General features: G+C 41.0%; 1 protein-coding gene across 1 annotated transcript; it reads right to left on the bottom strand.

The window, feature by feature from the left end:
* Nucleotides 1-492: 492 nt before the first annotated feature.
* LOC116502588 (zinc finger protein 845-like) lies at nucleotides 493-17,746 on the bottom strand. The gene is made up of 5 exons (XM_032208464.1): nucleotides 16,273-17,746; nucleotides 8,276-8,697; nucleotides 5,660-5,773; nucleotides 3,111-3,237; nucleotides 493-2,687 (listed from the first exon to the last, which is right to left on the bottom strand). Exons 1-5 carry the CDS (start codon nucleotides 17,669-17,671, stop codon nucleotides 1,081-1,083), a joined length of 3,669 nt encoding a protein of 1,222 aa, XP_032064355.1. The 5' UTR covers nucleotides 17,672-17,746; the 3' UTR covers nucleotides 493-1,080.
* Nucleotides 17,747-22,604: the final 4,858 nt, after the last annotated feature.

Below are 22,604 nucleotides of genomic sequence, written 5' to 3' on the forward strand. Positions count from 1 at the left end.
ATCAGTGGGGGAATCATTGTTTGGACAAGGTCACTTGGATTATAAAAACATGCATTTGAATGGCTTAAAATGTTTAAATGGGATATAGAAGTAATTTCCTGTTTTGAAATTTGAACCCTAGGCAGATCCCCCCAGAAGTCCTGCACAAACTTCCCTCCTTAGGGAAAATAAAATAAAATGTTAGTAAAATGAAATAAAATATAAAGTGCCAAGAGCAACTAAGATGATTAAGGGCCTAGAGACAAAAATATATGAAGAATGGTTGGAGGAATTGGGTATGGCCAGTCTAGAGAAAAGAAGGCAAGAAAAGAAACAATGGATGGACACTAATCAAGGAGAGAAGCAACCTGGAATTAAGGAGAATCTTTGTAACAGTGAGGGCAATTAACCAGAGAAACAGTTTGCCTTCAAAAGTTGTAGGTGCTTCATCACTGGAGGTTTTTAAGTAAAGACTAGACAGTCATCTATCTGAAATGGTATAGGGTCTTCTGCTTGAGCAGGGGGTTGGACTAGAAGAAAGACCTATAATGTCTCTTCCAGCTCTATTCTGACTGAGATTGAGAAAATATACCTCTTCATCTCCTTAAGCTATAGTTTTTCTGTTGTTCCACCTTCCATAACTGATTATGATGACCATTTTCTAGATTCATTTGACCACAGATCAAGCACTCAAGCCATACTGAGATAACCAGCTTTTAAAGATATATGTTCTCCATGTCTCACAAATCAAATATGTGCAAAAAGTATGAGTGAGACAATGGTGCACTTTACAGATACACCCATACTCCTGTACATTTCTATGATAACTCTTCAATATGATCATACTATTACTAGTAAGGCCACTGATCCATCTTCAGCTCTTACCACATGCGAGCACTTGAGTATTTCCCTGTGGGGATACTTGGAAGGTAAGTAATATTCTGGTTCAAACCAAAGATCTTTGCACAATGCATACACTAGTATTTTTTCTCCCATGTCTGGCTCCTTTGATGATGAATAAGTTGACTGAAACTCATTCCTAGGATTTATATGATTTTTTTCCCTCCATGACTCTTTTTATGAGAATTAAGTGCAAAATTTTCAATGAAGCTTGTTCCACATTCCATTTTTTCTTGTATGGATCCCTTTATGAGATGTAAAGATGCTGTAGTCATTAAAGTCTTTTTCACACTCAATTGATGTATATGGTTTCTCCCTTGTGTGAATACTTTGTTGGCAAATAAGGTCTCTGTTGACAATCAAGGTCTTTTCCCATTCTAGGCATTTATATGGGTTATCCCCTGTGTGGGTTCTTAGGTGGTGTGTAAGATCTCTCTGATCGAAATAGCTCTTTCCACATTCCATGCACTTATGTGGCCTCTCACCTGTGTGGATCCTTTTATGAGAATTAAGCTGTCCTTTCTTAGCAAAGCTCTTTTCACATTCGATACATTTATATGGTTTCTCCCCTGTGTGGATTCTTTCATGATCAGTAAGATTTCCTTTCTGAGTGAACTGCTTTCCACACTCCATACATTTATATGGTCTCTCACCAGTGTGGATTCTTTTATGGGAATTAAGTTGTCCTTTCTGAGCAAAGCTCTTTCCACATTCCAGGCATTTATAAGGTTTATCTCCCGTGTGGATCCTTTGGTGGCGAGTAAGATCTTTATTGTCAAAAAAGCTCTTTCCACACTCCAGGCATTTATATGGTCTTTCCCCTGTGTGGATCTTTTGGTGGCGAGCCAGATTACAGTTTGTACTGAAGCCCTTTCCACACTCTGAGCATTTATAAGGTTTCTCCCCGGTGTGAACCCATTGATGAGAATTAAACTGTCCTTTCTGAGTAAAGCTCTTTCCACAGACAGGGCATTTATATAGACTCTCCCCTGTGTGGATCCTTTGATGGGTAATAAGATCTCTATTCTCAATGAATCGCTTTCCACACTCCCTGCAAGTATATGTTTTCTCCCCTGTGTGGATCCTGTTATGACGAATCAGATGGCCCTTTGTTCTGAAGGCTTTTCCACACTCAGTACATTTATAAGGTTTTTCTCCTGTGTGGATCCTTTCATGACAAGTAAGATGTCCTTTTCGAGTAAATCCCTTTCCACACTCTAGGCATTTATATGGTCTTTCACCCATGTGGATCCTTTTATGATGAGTAAGCATTCTATCCTGACAAAAGCTTTTTCCGCACTCCATGAATTTATATGTTCTCTCCCTTTTGTGGATCCTTTGATGATTAAAAATACTGTTGATAGTGAAGTTCTTTCCAGACTTCATGCAGAGTTTCATATCTCTGCTCAGATTGAAATCCTTACCAACTTTTATAAACGTATGTGATTTGTATTTCCTATACAGTTTCTTAAGTAAAGTAAAAGAGAAGAAATTATTGATGTATTTTCCATAATTTATAAAGCCTTTAGTTTGACATCTGCTATACTCAGGCAAATCAAACTTATTTTCCCCCCTTTTGCTGGATTTTCCCTTTTTCTTCCCTTTCTGACCTTGTTGGGTCAGGAAGCCATGGATTTCAATAGGCAGAGAAGTAGGAGTACTGTCCCCCATATCTTCTGAGTGTCCTCTCTCTTGACTTATTGGATCCCCTTCATAGTCAAACATTATTTCTTGTACTTCATGCTTTGTTGTTTGCAGTGGCATTAATCTCATCTGCTTGTCATTCTCATTCTCCAGCCCACCACCTGCTTGGAAAAAAATAAGTTCCCATTAGAGTTTAGAATGGCTAAGGAGGAATGTCTACCCATCTCAAAAGCATGCCTTCATGTTCCAACTTTGGCATCAGCCATTTGTCTCGCTAGGAGATATTGGGCCAAATTGTTATCTACAATGGATATTTCTGCCAAGGCCTTTCTCTTGTAGAATAAGTGATGTGATGATTGCCTTGGACAAAATTGCTTCTAAAGATCCTATGTTTGTTTGTGATCTAATGGGCCTCTGGTCATTGATTGATTTTATGAGATTAGGAAACATATGAAGGGAATACATTCAGGTAGTGGCCAGGTCGGAGTCATGATCATCTTAAGCAACTGAGTGCAGGAATCTTCTATGTTTACCTTCCTCTGAGAAACCCTTCCCCAATGAATGGAATGCAGAGAAAAGAGTCTTACTCAGAGTAGCCATATTCCTAGAAACCTCCATCAGGACTTCACTGCATAAGGCCCTCTGTCTGGGATCCAACAGTGCCCATTCCTCCTCTGTGAAGTCAACAGTCACCTCTTCAAAGGAATTAGAGCCCTAGAAAGAGAATGTTCCTTACCATTCAATCCTAGGAAAACCTTGTGAGTTTTCTCTCTCACTGCACAAAATGGAAAACAGAGCTTTGTAAAGGACCAAACAGACATCTTCTTACAGGAGAGGTATGTGCACATACTGTAGTCTGTGGGGCTTGAAAACCTTTCCTGTCAGGCTGCTGTCAAACTTCACAAATTATGCCTTACGTGCATCCAAGCTGTAGAATGGCAATTTAGCCCCCATTGGGGAGCCTCCCAGTGACCCACAATAACCTAGCAAGGAAGTTTGGAGGAGCAGAATTCCCTGATCTGACCTCACTTGACTTGGGGGAATTCAAAATTTGTTAGAAAATGGGACACATCCTCTTGGAATTTCTTCCCTGGCTTAATTCAAAATGTTTCCAGGATATAATGCTGGAAAGTCTAAGTCATTTGACTAATAATCTGGCTGTTGTAGCCACTTAGCACTGACCTTAAATGAGAAATCTGCTCTTCATGAGATTCATTGTTAAGTGGATATGCTGATAGATTTCTGAAGCAGTTTTGATGCTATTCATAGTCTTTCAAATCAGGGATTTCATTTTAACAAATAAATTACATTTCCTAATATAAGCTAATTTATTATTTCAGTCTGTGAATTGTCTGTTTGTATGTCCAAAATGATTATAAAGTTGATTGTACAGTGGGGCAAAAAAGTATTTAGTCAGCCACCAATTGTGCAAGTTCTCCCACTTAAAAAGATGAGAGGCCTGTAATTGACATCATAGGTAGACCTCAACTATGAGAGACAAAATGAGAAAACAAATCCAGACAATCACATTGTCTGATTTGGAAATAATGTTTTTGCAAATTAGGGTGGAAAATAAGTATTTGGTCACCTACAAACAAGCAAGATTTCTGGCTCTCACAGACCTGTAACTTCTTCTTTAAGAGGCTCCTCTGTCCTCCACTCATTACCTGTATTAATGGCACCTGTTTGAACTTTTTAGCAGTATAAAAGACACCTGTCCCCAACCTCAAACAGTCACACTCCAAACTCCACTATGGTGAAGACCAAAGAGCTGTCGAAGGACACCAGAAACAAAATTGTAGACCTGAACCAGGCTGGGAAGACTGAATCTGCAATAGGTAAGAAGCTTGGTGTGAAGAAATCAACTGTGGGAGCAATAATGAGAAAATGGAAGACATACAAGACCACTGATAATCTCCCTCGATCTGGGGCTCCACGCAAGATCTCACCCCGTGGGGTCAAAATGATCACAAGAACGGTGAGCAAAAATCCCAGAACCACACGGGGGGACCTAGCAAATGACCTGCAGAGAGCTGGGACCAATGTAACAAAGGCTACCATCAGTAACACACTACACCGCCAGGGACTCAGATCCTGCAGTGCCAGACGTGTCCCCCTGCTTAAGCCAGTACATGTCCGGGCCCATCTGAAGTTTGCTAGAGAACATTTGGATGATCTAGAAGGGGATTGGGAGAATGTCATATGGTGAGATGAAACCAAAGTAGAACTGTTTGGTAGAAACACAACTCGTCATGTTTGGAGGAGAGAGAACGCTGGATTGCATCCAAAGAACACCATACCTACTGTGAAGCACAGGGGTGGCAACATCATGCTTTGGGGCTGTTTCTCTGCAAAGGGACCATGACGACTGATCCGTGTACAGGAAAGAATGAATGGGGCCATGTATCGTGAGATTTTGAGTGCAAACCTCCTTCCATCAGCAAGGGCATTGAAGATGAAACGTGGCTGGGTCTTTCAGCAGGACAATGATCCCAAACACACCGCCCGGGCAATGAAGGAGTGGCTTCATAAAAAGCATTTCAAGGTCCTGGAGTGGCCTAGCCAGTCTCCAGATCTCAACCCCATAGAAAACCTTTGGAGGGAGTTGAAAGTCCGTGTTGCCCAGCGACTGCCCCAAAACATCACTGCTCTAGAGGAGATCTGCATGGAGGAATGGGCCAACATACCAGCAACAGTGTGTGCCAACCTTGTGACGACTTACAGAAAACATTTGACCTCCGTCATTGCCAACAAAGGATATATAACAAAGTATTGAGAAGAACTTTTGATATTGACCAAATACTTATTTTCCACCATAATTTGCAAAAAAATTCTTTCCAAAGCAGACAATGCGATTGTCTGGATTTGTTTTCTCATTTTGTCTCTCATAGTTGAGGTCTACCTATGATGTCAATTACAGGCCTCTCTCATCTTTTTAAGTGGGAGAACTTGCACAATTGGTGGCTGACTAAATACATTTTTGCCCCACTGTATGTGACTCATTGGCTCATTCAGAGGTGGTGGTGGGGAGAATACAGTGTTCAAATGTACACAAATTCAGTATTTGGACAGAAAAAGCAACTCATGAATGGAGGAAGTTTGAACTCTATTGCTTTCAGAGGAAACCCAGACTTACCTGGCAAGGTACCCCAAGTTGGATCCTCCTGAAAAATAGCTCTTGAGAAGGACTGGATCTATCTTCTCTTTCCTGGAGTTCTGTTGAGATCTCCCTTGTGAACAGCTCCTGCATCTGAAAGAATAGCCTTGTTTATGATCCACTTTCAGAAGACCATAACCAACCTTACCTTCCGTCTCCCCATCTATACTTCTGTAACCCAAATAAGAGAACTCAAGGTTTCTGCTCTCTCCCTGTTTCTCAATAAATCTCTGCAATTTTTGTGAAATACTTAATTGCCTATTTTTATTTCCTCTTTTTATTCTGATCAGGAGTTCCATCTTTCTCATCTCATTTTCTTGATAGGTATGGTGTTTCCTTCTTTAATGTACTTGCTCCTGTTCTATTTCTTCTTCCAGGTGTATCTTCCTTTAGACTGAAGGTCTCAGGTAGTAAAAGAGTCCAAGATCACGGGGTGAGCGTGCGGTGCCCCCCCCAGCCTGTTTTTACTCCCAGCTGCAGGGAGGTCTATTAGGCCCAAAACGGGGAGGAGTGCATGCGCTGGGGGGTGCACATGCATGCCCAGGTGGTGGGGCATATGGGGTCTGCCCCGTGCTCATTGCATTATTTCGGCATGCGACAACAAAAAGCTATCACAGATATACAGATCAAGAAGCCATAGTACAGAGGGAACACAGTGAATCAGAGTGGCAAAAGAGGTTGCCATAAAACTGCATACTGCATGCTGAATATCTCAAGTAATCCTCAAGTTACAACCACAACTGAGCCCAAAGTTTCCATTGTTTAGCAAGACAGTTAATGATTTTGCTTCATTTTACAAGCTTTCTTGCCACAGTTAAGTGAATCACTGCAGTCGATTGTGATTTATCTATAAATTTATAATTACAATAAATAATAGAATAAAATAAATGATAATAGGTACAGTAACCAGCCATAGAATGGGCAGTGAACATATCAAAGTGGTGGAGACGTTCTGTCTTTTAGAATCAACCTTCAATACTAATGGAACAAGCAATCAAGAAACATAGCACAGATTAATACTTGGTAGAGCAGCCATGAAATCCGTAGAAAAGATATGCTATCATATCTCTATACCTACAAAAATCACAACTGTGCAAGCCATGGTCTTCCTTGGGACCCTGTAAGTGAAAGGTGAAGCAATACAGGAAGACTATTTGAATTTTGGAACCGGAAGTTTCCTGAATATATCTTGGACAGCCAATTAAACAAACTGATGGATCATTGAACAAATCACCCAGAGTTCTCAATAGGGTGCACACATAACAAGGCTCAAATTATCCTATTTCAAATACATTATGCAAAAATCAAGCTCTTGGAAGAAAGTCGTAATCCTGGGAAAAGGTGGACGGAAAAAGAATAAGAACATGACCAGCAGCAAGGTAGATGGATTCAGCTGAGGTGGTGATTAATGATTCACCTTTGGGAGAACTGAAATAACAACTTAGGGATATATTGTTATGGAGAAGATCTATCTATAAGGTTGCTAGAGTTGAAAACCACTTGAGGGCACAAAATCAATTAAGCTCTTTAGCAGTAGGGGATCTATTTCCCCTTTCATTTGTGTTTCCTTTTGCATTTTGTGATGAGTAAAGCTTGATTTAGACTTGTCCGCAACTACACAGAGGCATCAATGCATACCTATGTTTTGAAGGTGTTGCTGGTTAAGTGTAGGTTGTAGATGGTTGCAGATGGGTCTCCCAATGAAACCCACTGCCTCTCCTGTCCTCTGCTCAGCATCGAAGGCTGTCAAAGACCTGTACATGGTCCCTTAGTCCAGACGACCTCAAACCTCAATTATACATCGTGTGGAAATGCGCATCCTGCATGCCGATTGGTTGATCCAGTTGTGCTTTATTCTGGCAAGCAAAATTAATGGGGGAAGCCTAATTCACTTAACTGCAGTGATTTGCTTAACAACCATGGCAAAAAGGTTGTAAATGTTGTAAAACTGGACATGACTCACTTAACAACCACTTTGTTTAACAATAGAAATTCTGGTCTCAATTGTGGTCCTAAGTTGAGGAGTCCTAAGTTGAGAAGTCCCAAGGAGACTTCTTGGATTCAGGTTTGGAGTCTACATCTCTGCTTTGGAAGCCGTCCATTCCCAGCCATCCAATCAGAGCTAAAGAACCTTCTTGGATGAGAAGAAAAACGTCTTCAAAGAAATTCCAGAAAGTCCAGTTGCCTCTTGAGAAAAAACACCTTTTGGACAACCATGACTTGGATGACTGCTCCGTAGACATCCGGCTGGAGAAATCATTTATCAGCCTATTTGAAGTAGTCCTGACTATTTGAAGTAGTCAGGACAAAAAGCAGGACAGTAAATACTAGCTTTAAGCCACATTAATAGGATCTTGCAATTCTATAAGTGTATCTATCATCCTCTCTTTTTACTCACTGGAAAACTAGGAAGGAATTTTATGTTTACACAAACACACACAATCTACCTCCCTCTACCTATTTGGGGGGGGCGGCAAGGTATCTTTTACATTGTGGCTGCCCACTCCGCCTCTTCCATAGTCATTCCTACATATTATGATGTCATTCTCTCTACACGTTTTCTCTGTAACTGGCAAGAGGATGAAACTCCCTCACCTGCCGCCCCTTTCCGGGCTCCGGGGCGGCTGCGGAGCCGAGGAGGCAGCCTTCGGCCAGGGCCACCGCCTGGGCGCAGCTTTCCGCCCCGCACTCCCTCAGCCAGCCCGCCAACTCCGGGGGCAGCAGGGCCAGCAGCTGCTCCAGCACCACCAGGTCCAGCATCTCGGCTTTGCTGCTCCGCTCGGGCCGCAGCCACTCCCGGCACAGCCGGTGCAGGCGGCTGCAAAGCGCCCGCGGCCCCTCGGCCTTCCGGGAGCTGCAGCTCCGGAAGCGCCAGCGCTCGGCCTCGGAGCTGCGGGGCTCCTCGGAGAGGCCGCTCTCCGCCTGACGGGGAGATCCCCGGGCCTCCATTCGGTCTCCGGCTTCAGCGCAGCCCCGACGGGGGAGGTGGTGAACTCCCTTCGAGGCCGCCTCCCCCACTCACTCGCCCCGCCCCTTTTCCCGGTTTCACGCGGGGGGAGGGGAGAGTAGGAGAGGTTTCGCTCCCTGAGAGCTTTTGCGCCTCAGCAGAGCAACTGTATTTCGTTCCCGCCAAAATTTAACGCGCCGTCCTTTCCTCCGCCGCTCCCCGCCTGAAGGGGAGATTCCCGGGCCTCCATTCGGTCTCCGGCTTCAGCGAAGCGCCCGCGGGAGGAAACTCCCTCCGAGGATGCCTTCGATCACAGCGGACCCTTCACTCTCCACCCTTTCCCCGATTTCCAGAAGGAGAGGCGGGAATAGGCTCCGCTCCCTCAGAGCTTCTGAGGCGAAGAACAGTTGCAAATCGCTCCCCCTATAATTTCCCCCCACCTTCGGCCAGAGAGTGCTGCATCCTAGAGAAGGAAAACGCTACGAACACCACCACCCCGCCGCCGCGTTTCCTTCTTTTGCCTAGGCCCTAGAGCGTCTCCCAATGGAACCCACCGCTTCTCCTGACTTCTTGCTCGGCATCGAAGGCTGTCAAAGATCTGCGCGTGCGCGCCCTTCTCTGCCAATGGTGACAAAGTCGCCCAGAGTCGGGTTGGTGTGAGGTTGGGAAAAGGATGGGGAATGGGATGGTGTGTGGAGAAAGCATGCGAAGGAGCTGGGCATGATGGGTACCAATAAAGGAGAATATTTGTAACTCAGGGTTGACATGATGGGGTCCTTCGTGCTCTCTGAGCTTGCTTGTTTTCTTTCTTTTTTTAAAACATTTTTTTTAAAAAATTCCAATATAAACATACATATTTTATGGACAGTTCATTGAGTGGGTCAATTCTTTTTCAAATCACTTAAACAATAACCGTACAAACAACTATATATACGTATTTCAAATCTTTCAACTTCAACAATATTAGTCTCTTTCCATAATCCTTTATCATTTTTCCAATAGTTCATAAACATAAATAGCATTTCTTTGTGCCCTATATTTTTTTATTTTCTACTAAAATATCACTTTAGTAGAAAAATATTTAATACTTTAAAAAATTTCACCATAGCTTCAATGTTCCAAATGCCTAGGGTTACTAATAACTCCAAATATTAACAGTATTTAATCAATCCCGGGAATGTATCTCAAAATCTACATAATTTCTAATCCTTACTATTTTAAATGCACAGTATTTTTAACACACTATTAATATTATTAATGCCATTAAATTGCCTAATCCTAAATTTCTACCTACTAATCTTTACTAATTGGGGTTATAATAAATATATATTGTCTATTAATGTATATACCATTATTTTTCATGCATGCATAATGTTGTATATATGTATGTATATATTTTATATGTATATGTATGTATGTATATATATATATGTTTTCTGAGGTTTTCGCGGGTGTTAGTATGTAGGTCTCTAGTTGTTCGGGTTTTCTCCCGCGTAGAATTGGAGATGTCTTGGCGACGTTTCGACGAAGTCACATTCGTCATCTTCAGGCTGCTGCTGACTACTTCAGGTTTGGTGTTTCCAGGAGTAGGTAACTCATCAGCTAGCCACACCCTTACTGGGATTTGAACCTGGGCTATATTGCACACTAGGCATAATAGGCAGAGATCTTAGCCATTAGGCCACAGGCTCTTATCCGTTTATCAGCAAAGTGTGGTTATGTGGTTATTATGTGGCTAGCTGATGAGAGCTAAATAGCTTGAAATAGATCTATACTAGTCTCCATTTATTTATTTATCAGCACAAATTAAAAACACAAATATAACAAAGGCAACAGTAAAAATGTTGGGTTTCTGTCGTGATGGACTCTTGTGACGAGCCGAATGACAGATGATGGAAGCAGTTAGCTTCCTCCCATAATTGGGGCTTACCAGGGGTTGTAAAAATCTAATATATATATATATATATATATATATATATATATATATATATATATATATATATACATACATACATACATACATACATACATACATACATACACACACACACACACACACACACACACACACACACACACACACACAAATATATATTGTGTCACAACCCCTGGTATGCCCAAATATGGGGGGGAGCATAGTGCTTCCCTTTTCACTCTGGGAGCCATCCAGGAAGAAAGCCATTTTTTTATGTTGCCTTGCCAGCACAAATGCAACACCAACACCAACACACACACCCACTTTTTATTAATGTATTTTCTCATTATCTGTACTCTCTGAGCTTGTTTTCTTGCAGACATTTCATTAGCTGAAATAGATAACATCACTGCTTCCCCTAGCACTGATGTTACCTAGTTTGAATAATGAAATGTTTGCAAGAAAACAAGCAAGCTCAGAGACCACCAAGGACCTCTCAAGATGGGTATGATGGATGAGTGGGGCTGAAATGAAGCAGCCTTGGATGGAAATTGGTTTGATTGTTGCTTCTGGGTACCCCACCTCCCATCCTCTTGGAAATGTGAATGCATTCCTGGGATAGGTGGAGAACTGATGGAGGGTTCTGGAAATGAGAGAGATGGAAAGAGCCCCAGGGCAACTAGTAAATTTATTTATCTATTCTTAAATAAGCAAGAATAGAATACAACTAGTCCTCAACTTACAACAGTTCATTTAGTGACTAAAGTTACAGCACTGAAAAATGTGACTTATGATCTTTTTTCAGTTACGATCGTTGCAGCATCCCCATGATCATGTGATTAAAGTTCAGATGCTTGGCTACTATTTCACATTTATGACTGTTGCTGTATCCCAAGGTCACGTGATCCCCTTTTGTGACCTTCTAAGAAGCAAAGTCAATGAGGAAGCCAGATTCACTTAATAACAGGATTACTAACTCACTAACTGCAGTGAATTACTTAACAACTGTGGCAAGAAAGGTTGTAAAATGGAGCAAAACTCACTTAATAAATTGCTCGCTTAACAACAGATTTTGGGCTTAATTGTGGTCGTAAGTTGAGGACTACCTGTACAGAATAACTCTGTTGGAAGGGACCTTGGCGGTCTTCTATTCTAGCCCCCTGCTCAAGCAGGAGACTGCCCAGAATTGCTGGGAATCAGATAGAAGGAAGGAAGGAAGGAAGGAAGGAAGGAAGGAAGGAAGGAAGGAAGGGGGGAAGCAGGCAGGCAGGCAGGCAGGCAGGCAGGAAGGAAGGAAGGAAGGAAGGAGGCTTTTGTTACAGCAGGAATACACCATTGGGAAACCTAAAGAAGAAGGTCTCCTGGACTGGGCAGGTCTGGTGATTGATAAGAGTTGGCACTGCTTTGATGGCTCATCAATCAGCAATGATTTATGTGATGGCTCAGTTCAAACAGCACCATTTCCTCAGCATTGACACAGCTGTAGTTTCCACACTGAATTTGACATATTGTTTTAAACTTCCCAGTCTAGCATTGCTTTGCCCCAGCCAAGTATGAGAAAAAGTTTCAGGCAATAAATACACAGAATGAAAATCTGAAATAATTTATTCAACAAAGCAATTAAACATTTTTGCTGCACATTATAATGTAGATAAGAAGTTAGTTACAGATAAGGGAATAAAATAATTAAGTTATATTCAGGGAAGGAGTATGTCCAAGGAAAAGAATACAAAGCCAAAGATGGACTCTTAACCCTGCAATTTCATTCTGTCCCCCTCTGATAATAGAATAGAATAGAATTCTTTATTGGCCAAGTGTGATTGGACACACAAGGAATTTGTCTTTGGTGCATATGCTCTCAGTGTACATAAAAGGGAAAAATATAAAGAGAGAGAAAATGCATTCATCAAGAATCATAAGATATAACACTTAGTGATAGTAATGTTACAAATAAGTAATCAAATCATATTAGGAAACAAACAGAACAACATTAATCGTAAAAATACAAGCAACATAGTTATAGTCTTAAGTGAGAGGAGATAGGTATTAGGAAGGATGAGAAGAATAATAGTAATATAGTCTCAGTAAATAGTTTGACAGTCTTGTGGGAAGTAGTTTAGCAGAGTGATGACATTCGGGGGAAAACTGTCCTTGTGTCTAGTTGTTCTGATGTGCAGTGCCCTTTAATCTAATCCAATCTAATCTAATCTAATATGGGCCATTAATCTTGGAATTCCTGGTGTTCTCCTGTCCCATCTCTAACTAGGGCTGATCCTGCTTATCCAGATAAGGTTGTCCAAGTGCCAGAAATTGCCAATTGGGTTTTACTCTTACCTGAAGTTTTGAGGAAACCAGTTAATCGATCTGTTCATCCAGTATCTTCCATAATGAATTTCAGTACTGGAAATCTCTCCTTTGGTTTCTGCTTTGATCAAGGATGGAGAATCAATCTGATCTTTCAACTGTACATATTTTATCTCCCAATCTCAGACTTACCTTTTAAGCTAAAAAGTCCCAAATGTTGCATTCTTATTTCCGAAGGAACGTAAGCCAAATTCCCAATAACCAAATCGGTTATTTACTAACCAACTGCATTAAGTTACAAGGTCGGGCTTCTTCTTATCAGACACCCCCCAAATGGGGCTACCACAATTTCAGCCCAATAGGGCAAATTCAGCCCAGCTGGTCAATTTCTTGTTAAGCAGGTTTTGAAATCATTCAATTAAAAAAATATTTTCAGTTAACAATTGGCTAAAGATTGCTGATAGATAAATTTGTGGCAGGTAGTTCTCGATTTATAACCATTTGTTTAGTGACCATTCAAAGTTCACCAAAAATTATGACCATTGAAGCATCCTCATGGTCATGTGATCAAAATTCAGACTGGCAACTGGTATGCCATTTGCTGTGTCCCAAGGTCACGTGATCACCTTTTGTGACTTTCTGACAAGCAAAGTCAATGGGGAAGCCAGATTTCAGTTAACAACTGTGTTACTAACTTAATGTGCAATGATTCACTTAATTGTGGCAAGAAAGGTCGTAAAATGGGGCAAGACTCACTTAACAACTCGCTACCTCAGAATTACAGGGTTCTATCTGACATTTTCGACGAAAATGAGTTAAGAGTGTGACAAGGTTCTATATACCATGACTTAAATTTTTAAGATCTTATTTCATAAAATTTTTAAATAAATTCACCACAAATAGCAAAATTACAAGGTTCTATTTACACTAACACATAAAAACTCAGAACTACAGGGTTATATTTGCAGCAGCCAATTGACATACTTGGTTGCTCCCATGTGACATAGCAAGGATGGAGCCTGCAGCGCCTAGTGTTGCCTCCGTTTCTGGACACATGAATCAGAGGTGGTATTCAGCAGGTTCTGACCAGTTCTGGAGAACTGGTAGCGGAAATTTTGAGTAGTTCAGAGAACCAGGAAATACCACCTCTGACTGCCCCTGCCCCATCTATTCTCTGTCTCCTGAGTCCCAGCTGATCGGGAGGGAATGGGGATTTTGCAGTAACCTTCCCCTCAAGTGGAGAGGGAATGGAGATTTTACAGTAAGCTTTCCCTGCCACTCCAAGCCACACCCACCAAGCCATGCCATGCCCACCAAGCCACGTCCACAGAAACGGTAGTAAAAAGATTTGAATCCCATCACTGACATGAATATCGAAACAATGCCTCTTTTCCACAATATGGAAGCAAGTTCATACTTATATGAACCAAGTGGATCCGAGTATGTTCCAGAAATTGAAGATGACCAATCGGATATGGAACTTTTAATTGAAAATTAGTGAGTATTCTGTGCTTTAAGTCGATAACATTCACTAACTCTATTGCAATGCAATCCTGGAACCCTGCATTTTGATTCTGGTAATAATTGTGGCTATGAGTCACACTCAAATATACATGTTTCAGGGCACTGCAGTTAAAACTCTGTAATCTATACTGAAGTATCACAACTAAAATACACCCAGACACAATTAACAGTAAGGTTCAAGGCAACCTTCCCTATGGAAAATTGGAACACAGTCACCATCTGTGCCTTTGAAAGGAAGACGAGGAGTGTTTGCAGGAAACCTACTTCGGCAACACCGCCTGCCACATCTGTTACATTGCTTGTGCCTAAGACAGAGTTATAGATACACACACTATCCAAAACAAAACAAGATGACATAGAAAGTATGTTCAAATGGATGCATAAAATCGATAACGACTATTGCTGCACCATTTTGAAGAAACCGTTATGCAACACTGGGGTTAAATAGTAATTCTTGGTATTAAGACATGCATTTACATTCTTACCTTTAATGCTGAACCTTCAAATAGTAATTTACAAGCATGTTATGGTCACAAAAACAAATTTGAGTTAATATCAAGTTAAATTCAGTGCTTTTTTTAAAAGAAATTGTATTAAACTTTGTAATTCTCATTTTTATGGTGTAACTTAGTGTGACAAGGTTCTATCTGATATTCGGAGCCTCCAGCATGACCACAATATGAGTCACCATTGGCCTCATTTTTTTTCTCGCATGCATTATTTGTTGGTAGGCTCTCATACCAAAATTTTTCCTTCTATGTACAATGGGGTAACCAGTTCAATTTTTCAAATGTTTAAGGCCCATTTCCCGCAAAATGGTTGCAACACACACAGAACCCTGTAATTCTGAGGTAGCAAACTGTCTTGCTTAGCAACATAAATTTGGGATCAATTGTAGTCACACGCCGAGAATTACCTATATGGGAATACAGCCAAACAGAAAAAAAGGAGGGGAAAGTGGGGAAGAGACACCTGAACAAAAGAGAAAAAACAAAAGGAAAATCTCCTTTCTCTTGCAATCCAAATCTCTAACCATTGCACCTGATTGTCGACTCCCTTAGACAGAGGATATAGCAGGCCATGTTCAAGAAATCATCAAATTCCATCATGGAATTTGGGAAATGTATACACAAAATAATCTGGGCAATGTAGATTGGAAAGAGGGACATGCAGTTTGGAATTTATTTATCTTGGTTATATTAAATGTTAAAGACCCATATAAATCACCTTAAGGTACGTAAATCTCAAAAAAGCATTAATATGGACTTTTACTCAAGGATAAATGGCTAATTGGATTTCATTTATCTTGGTTATATTAAATGTTAAAGACCCATATAAATTTCCTTAAGGTAAATCTCAAAAAATGATTAATATGGACTTTTACTCACGGATGAATGGCTAAAAGATTATTTTAAAAATTGCACACATCCTTTTCAACACTTTCTACAGCTCAGGGGTCCCCAATCCCCAGTCCGTGGACCTGCACTGGGCTGCAGCATGCCAGAAACTGGGCCGTGTAAACAAGCCCCATCTGCAGGATGTAGACAGCACATGAAACCAGACCCTCTCCGGTCCATGGAAAAACCTCTCTCCATGGAACTGGTCCCTGGTGCCCAAAAGGTTAGGAGCCACTGCCATAGCTTGGTGGTTCTTCTTTTTCTTCCCTCTACTGGGGTACACTACCACCACATTTTGTTCCAACATTCCTTTAGCCATCAACGTGGCAACCAAGTTCCACAGGAATAATCCCATTGAAAGATCTCCTCTTCCTCATATCTGGGCATGCATGGAGTATAAGGCGAGTGAGAAGAAAGTTCTCTTATGCTGCCTCAGCCTTCCTCTCGCCTATTTCTATGTCTGGTTCAGTGAAGGCAAGGCAATTCCTCTATCATATCTTTCCTCATGTGTGAATGTATGCTTCCTCACCAGCGTGGATTCTTTGATGGTAGGTGACAGCACTGGTACTACTGAAGCTCTTTCCACACTTCATGCATTTATATGGTTTCTCCCCCGTGTGAAATCTTTGATGGGAAATAAGTTGCCCTTTCTGAATAAAGGTCTTACCACACTCAGCACATTTATAGGGTTTCTCCCCAGTGTGGATTCTTCGATGGTAGGCAATGGCACTCTTGCTACTCAGGGTCTTTCCGCACTCCATGCATGTATATGGTTTCTCACCTGTATGGATCCTTTGATGAGAAATAAGTTGTCCTTTCTGAATAAAGGTCCTCCCGCACACTGTGCATTTATATGGTTTCTCACCTGTGTGTTTCCTCTGATGGCGGGAGAGGCCACTGTTATAGTTAAAGCTCTTTCCACACTCCATACATTTGTACGGTTTCTCCCTTGTGTGGATTCTTTGATGGGATGTAAGGTTATTGTTTCTGCTGAAGCTCTTTCCACATTCCATACACTTGTATGGCTTTTCACCTGTGTGGATCCTTTGATGGGAAATAAGCTGCCCTTTCTTAATGAAGCTCTTCTCACATTCCATACATTTATAAGGCTTCTCTCCAGTGTGGATTTTTTTATGGCAAAGCAGGGCACTATTCCGAGGAAAGCTCTTTCCACACTCCCTGCATTTATATGGCTTCTCCCCCGTGTGGATCCTTTTATGACAAGTAAGATCTCTGCTTTCAATGTAGCTCTTCCCACAGTCCATGCATTGATATGGTTTTTCACCTGTATGGACCTTTTGATGGCGAGTCAGATGACCGTTGGTTCTGAAGGCCTTTCCACACTCTATGCAGTTATATGGCTTCTCTCCCGTGTGGATCCTTCTATGACGCATAAGATCTCTGTTTTCAATAAAGCTCTTGCCACACTCCAGGCATTTATATGGCTTTTCACCTGTGTGGATCATTTGATGGCGAACGAGGTTACTGTTTGTACTGAAGCTCTTGCCACAACTCATGCATTTCCACGGCTTCACCTCTGTGGGAAATCCTTCATGGGAATTAATGTAAGTGCTCAGACTAAAACCCCTCCCAAATTTTATAAACGTATGTGGTTGGTGTTTCCTGTAGAGTTTTTTGGGCAAACCAAGAGAGAAGAAAGTATTAACATTTCTTCCATATTGTCTACAACCATACTCTTTCCTTTTAGCCTGACTTCTACAATATTCATGTAAATTAAATGTATTTGTCTCTCTCTGGTCACATCCAGCGTATTTTCCATTTGTGTTTTCTTCCTGGATTAGGAATTGATGGATTTCAAAGGGGAAAGAAGTGGGAGAACTCTCTCCTCCATCTTCTGTGTTGCTTTTCTCTTGGCTTTCTGGACCCCCTTGATGGCCAAACATCAGTTCTTCCACTTCATACTCAACTGTTTCCAGTGGTACCAACCTTGGCTGCTTGTCGTTCTCATTGGTCTGCCTATCCCCTGCTTGTAAAAAAAGGAAAAAGAAGTTCCTGTTAGAATTTAGAAAGATGAATGGGATCTCCTTATTATGAATATACTCCAGCTGTTGGACAATGGTAGGGAGGTAATTTGACAATTGCAATTTAATATACTCACTATATATTGTATACATGGCATTTTGGATTACATTTCCACAGAGGGTCGCCTATATAGCCATGATTTTGCAGGAGATGTCGCAAATCCAGTGACTCCCAGAGCAGTGTGACAGAGGACAAGGGGCCAATCTAGCCAACCTAATAAAAGTAAAATGTAGATCCACTTTGATCAAGTGGTTAAGGAACCAGACTAGAAGTGAGGAGACTTGAGTTCTAATTCCAGGATGAAAGTCTGCTGGGTGACTTTGAGCCAGTCACTTTCTCTTGGCCCAACTCATTCACAGGGTTGTTGTTAAGGGTTAAATAAGAGGAGGAAGCAATATGGTGTATATTCACCGCCTTGAGTTATGTATAAAAATAATAAAGGTGGGAAATAAACAAACAAACAAATGCCCATAACTCAGGCCTATACACTGGCAATAACAGTGACCCCCTCAATAGTTCTCCAATCTTATTGTATCTATAGACTGCAGCCCTGACCTTCCCAAGGGAAAAGATGATACAGTAGGACTATCATTTATTTAACCCCTGTGAGAATTTGGCAAGCACCCAGAAGACAATACTGCTCAAAATTAGAGGAAGCTGAGCAAATCAGGATGAGTTGACCAAAGGTTTGTCTTCCTGGCTTATTTGGAATTCCAGTCCTAAGGAACTGGATGCTTCTCTCTTCATCTTTGATTCTCCCGTCTACAATTCCTGCTCTACTAATGGGAAAGAAAGTTGACCAAGAACCGTATATAGAATAATGGTAATATGCTGTTCTCTTCCTGCTCAGAAAAGGCAGGAATGTGCCCCATCTTCAAGAGGCTGTCACTCAACTTGGATATCCTGAACAACTACACGAGTCTCCTACCTCCCTTTTTGGTGGTTGAGAATGGGGTGGGGTTGCAGCTGCTAAAATTTGATTCTGGAGGGGTGGGGTGATTGTATCCTGCATTGAACTGGTTTGTAACTTGGGGTTATCACTGAATGTTGCTCCTAGATGTGCAGACATGCCTGTTATAACGCCTCTCAGAACTGGAGGCAGCCTTCAGTCACTCATGCCTTTGTCATTGAGCAGCCTATTGGCAATAGCAATAGCGCTTAGACTTAGGTACTGCTTCATAGTGCTTTAACAGCCCTCTCTAAGCGGTTTATAGAGTCAGCATATTTTCCCCAACAATCTGGGTCCTCATTTTACCAAAGTCGGAAGGATGGAAGGCTGAATCAACCTTGAGCCGATGAGATTTGAACTGCTGAACTACAGCTAGCAGTCAGCTGAAGTAGCCTGCAGTACTGCACTCTAACCACTCTGCCACCTCGGCTCTATTGGACTCTTCTCTCTCTGAGTCTGTGAATGAAGATCCATTTTTATTAAGGGCCACTGGATTCATATAGTAAAATAAAGAATTATATGAGGCAGGTAAGAACAATTGGCCCCCAGTATGATTTCATTAATGTAATGGAAAAAAGTAATCTGTGATATGAAAACAGTTAAATAAAATAGGGGAGAAATTGATGTTCTTATTTGTAGTTTCCTCTGGCTTTACAAATTCACACCAGTCCTTTTCTTGGCCAATGGAGAAATATCTTGTCTTCCTCCTGGATGGTTTTCTTTGTTGGCCTTGCCAAAAGACTCTGGACATCCTGGCAGTTTCCCATCCAAGAACAAACCACATATCAGATCCTGTTTAATTTTTGGAGATTAGGAAAGTGGTAATTCATGCAGTGGTCAGGTAGGAGTCTGCATCACCCTAGACCGATGCATAGAAATATGTTCCTATCCCTAAAAATCTCTAATGAATGGAGCAAAGAGGTATCTTACCCAGAGTGGCTATATTCAGTGAAATCTCTAACATGACCTCCCTCCACAAGGCTCTTTGGCTTCCACTGAGTAGCGCCCATTCCTCCAGCGTGAAGTCCACAGCCACTTCCTCAAAGGATATAAAGCCCTAAAAGAGGCAGACAATATCATTTACCATACCATGCCGGGAACAACTTAAGTGCAGTTTTTTTTCACCTGGGAAATCTGTACTTCATGTTCTTGATTTTTAGGTGAATAGGCTTCTGTGTTTCTGTAACTGTGTTATGCTTTTCTTATAGATTCAAATTTGATAAATAAACTCATAGGATTAAAATAGATGCCCAACAACTTTCCAGGGTTTATGGAGATTCTCAGTCTTCCAGGTCATGGCAGACATTATCTATTTCCAATCTACAACACAGGCTCCACACCCATTTGCACCACTCAGGTGACCCTGAAGACATAGATAAACCTCCAGGTGACCTCAATGACTCTCTAAAAGAATGCAAATTACCAGCTGTCTGCAAGAAGTATAACCCATTCCCCACCATCCAGTCCAGTCCAAGTTGAAGAAGCTTCTTGGATGAGAAGCGAAATATCTTCAAAGAAAAAACAGAAAATCCAGTTGCCTCTTGAAGAAGCACCTTTGGGGTTTTCCAGAGTTAGATCATCCCAGAAAATAGCAGTCTAATCTTTGTTTGAAAACCTCCTGCGATGGAGCCCCCACACCTCCAAAATGAAAAATTTCTCCACTGCTTAACAGTTCTTGAGTTAGGAGATTCCTCCTTATTTCGAGTTTGAATATCTCGCTATAAACCATCCACATTTTAAAATGTTTTAAATTGTATGCTGCACTCTTATACAATGCCAATATACAGTATTTGCTTCTTTCACCTATTTTAATTTATGTTCATTATACAGGTAATCCTTGACCTACAACCATTCTTTTAGTGACCAAAGCTGCAACAGAACTGAAAAAAATGACATGATCAGTTTTCACACATGATGTAGCAGTATCCCTTGGTCACATGATCAATACTCCAGCCCTAGGCAACTGACATGTACTTATGACAGTTGCACTGTCCCAGGGTCATGTGATCACGATTTGTAACCTTCTCAGCCGGCTTCCGACAAGGAAAGTAAATGAGGGAATCTGGATTCACTTAACAACAGTGCAATTCACTTAACAACTGCAGTGATTCACTTAACAACTATGGCAAAAAGATGGTAAAATGGAGCCAAACCCCCTTAACCACTGCTTTGCTTAGTAACAGAAATCTTGAGCTCAGTTATGGTCATGAGACAAGGATGTTACCTCATGACTTGTATTAACTTACCTCAGGTAAAAGAAAAAAAATTAATTTCTCTCAACAACAAATCGCATTTCTTTATTACAATACTAATAAATAATCAAAACTACACGGTTATGGATGAAGCATATAACAGTGATAGCCATTGTCATCGGGGCACTTGGCACCATGTCCAAGAATTTTACAAGATACATCAACAAATTGAAGCTTCCTGCAATAACATCAGCGGAACTGCAAAAAACTGTGCTACTCGGAACATCTTATATTTTAAGAAGGTACTTGGTTGATACCTAGGACGCTGGCAGCAAAACGTATCAACCATTAGCACCTGTTACTCGTATTTGTAATGCATTTTTGAATGTTCAGTTGGCTGAGTTTCAGGTTTAATGAATAAAGTATATTATTATTGTTGCTGCTGCTGCTGTTGTTGTTGTTATTATACAATTGTATCACAGCGGCCAGTTGTTTCGCCGGATTTGGCATTGGTTGCTAGTCGGGCCCCACCCAGGGGCCTAGGACGTCGTAACATATTTTCGTAATATGCGTGCAGATCCAAGCAGTGCGGCTTTTTGCATTTGACTGATGGTGATTTTGTCAATTTTTAACTGTTTTAAATGTAATTCCAGTGCTTTTGGAATAGCACCCAGTGTGCCAATTACCACTGGAATTACCACTGCTGGTGTGTGCCATAGTCGTTGAATTTCGATTTTTAAGTCCTGGTATTTTGTGATTTTTTTCATGTTCCTTCTCGGCGACCCTGCTATCACCTGGTATTGCGATGTCTATGATTGTGACCTTATTTTTCTCAACCAGTGTGATGTCTGGTGTATTATGCGCCAGTATTTTGTCCGTTTGTATACCGAAATCACACAAGATCTTGACCATCTGATTTTCGGTGACTTTTTCAGGCTGATGTTCCCACCAGTTTGTTGCTGTTTTAATATTATAATTTTTGCACAAATTCCAATGGATCATTTGTGCTACTGAATTGTGCCGCAATTTATAATCAGTCTGCGCGATTTTTTTACAGCAGCTGAGTATGTGATCAACAGTTTCATCAGCTTCTTTGCAAAGTCTGCATTTGGCATCATCAGAGGATTTTTCGATTTTGGCCTTAATGGCATTTGTGCGGATAGCTTGTTCTTGCGCAGCCAGGATTAGTGACTCTGTTTCTTTCTTTAATGTACCTATTGTTAACCATAACCAAGTTTTTTCACTGTCCACCTTATCTTTTATTTTTTCCAGAAATTGGCCACGCAGTGCTTTGTTCTGCCAACTCTCCATTCTTGATTTTATCACATGTTTTCTATATTCTTGTTTCATCTGTTGGGCCTTCAGTAGTTTTTTGTTCTTTACTTCAATTAATAGATGTTCTTGACTTTCTTTTAAATAATCAGCCATATTATTATTATTATTATTATTATTATTATTATTATTATTATTATTATTATTATTATTATTATTATGTACCAGGACTTGCAAATTGATGTTGAGCGACTGTGGAAAAAGAAATTGAGTATTGTACCACCTGTAATTGGAGCCCTTGGAGCAATACCTAAAGGGCTACCTCCCTATTTGGAAATTCTAAATTTATCAGACTTGAACAATCTGACTCTACAAAAAAAC

Source organism: Thamnophis elegans, chromosome 2 (genome assembly GCF_009769535.1).
Source record: "Thamnophis elegans isolate rThaEle1 chromosome 2, rThaEle1.pri, whole genome shotgun sequence".
Lineage (NCBI taxonomy): Eukaryota > Metazoa > Chordata > Lepidosauria > Squamata > Colubridae > Thamnophis > Thamnophis elegans.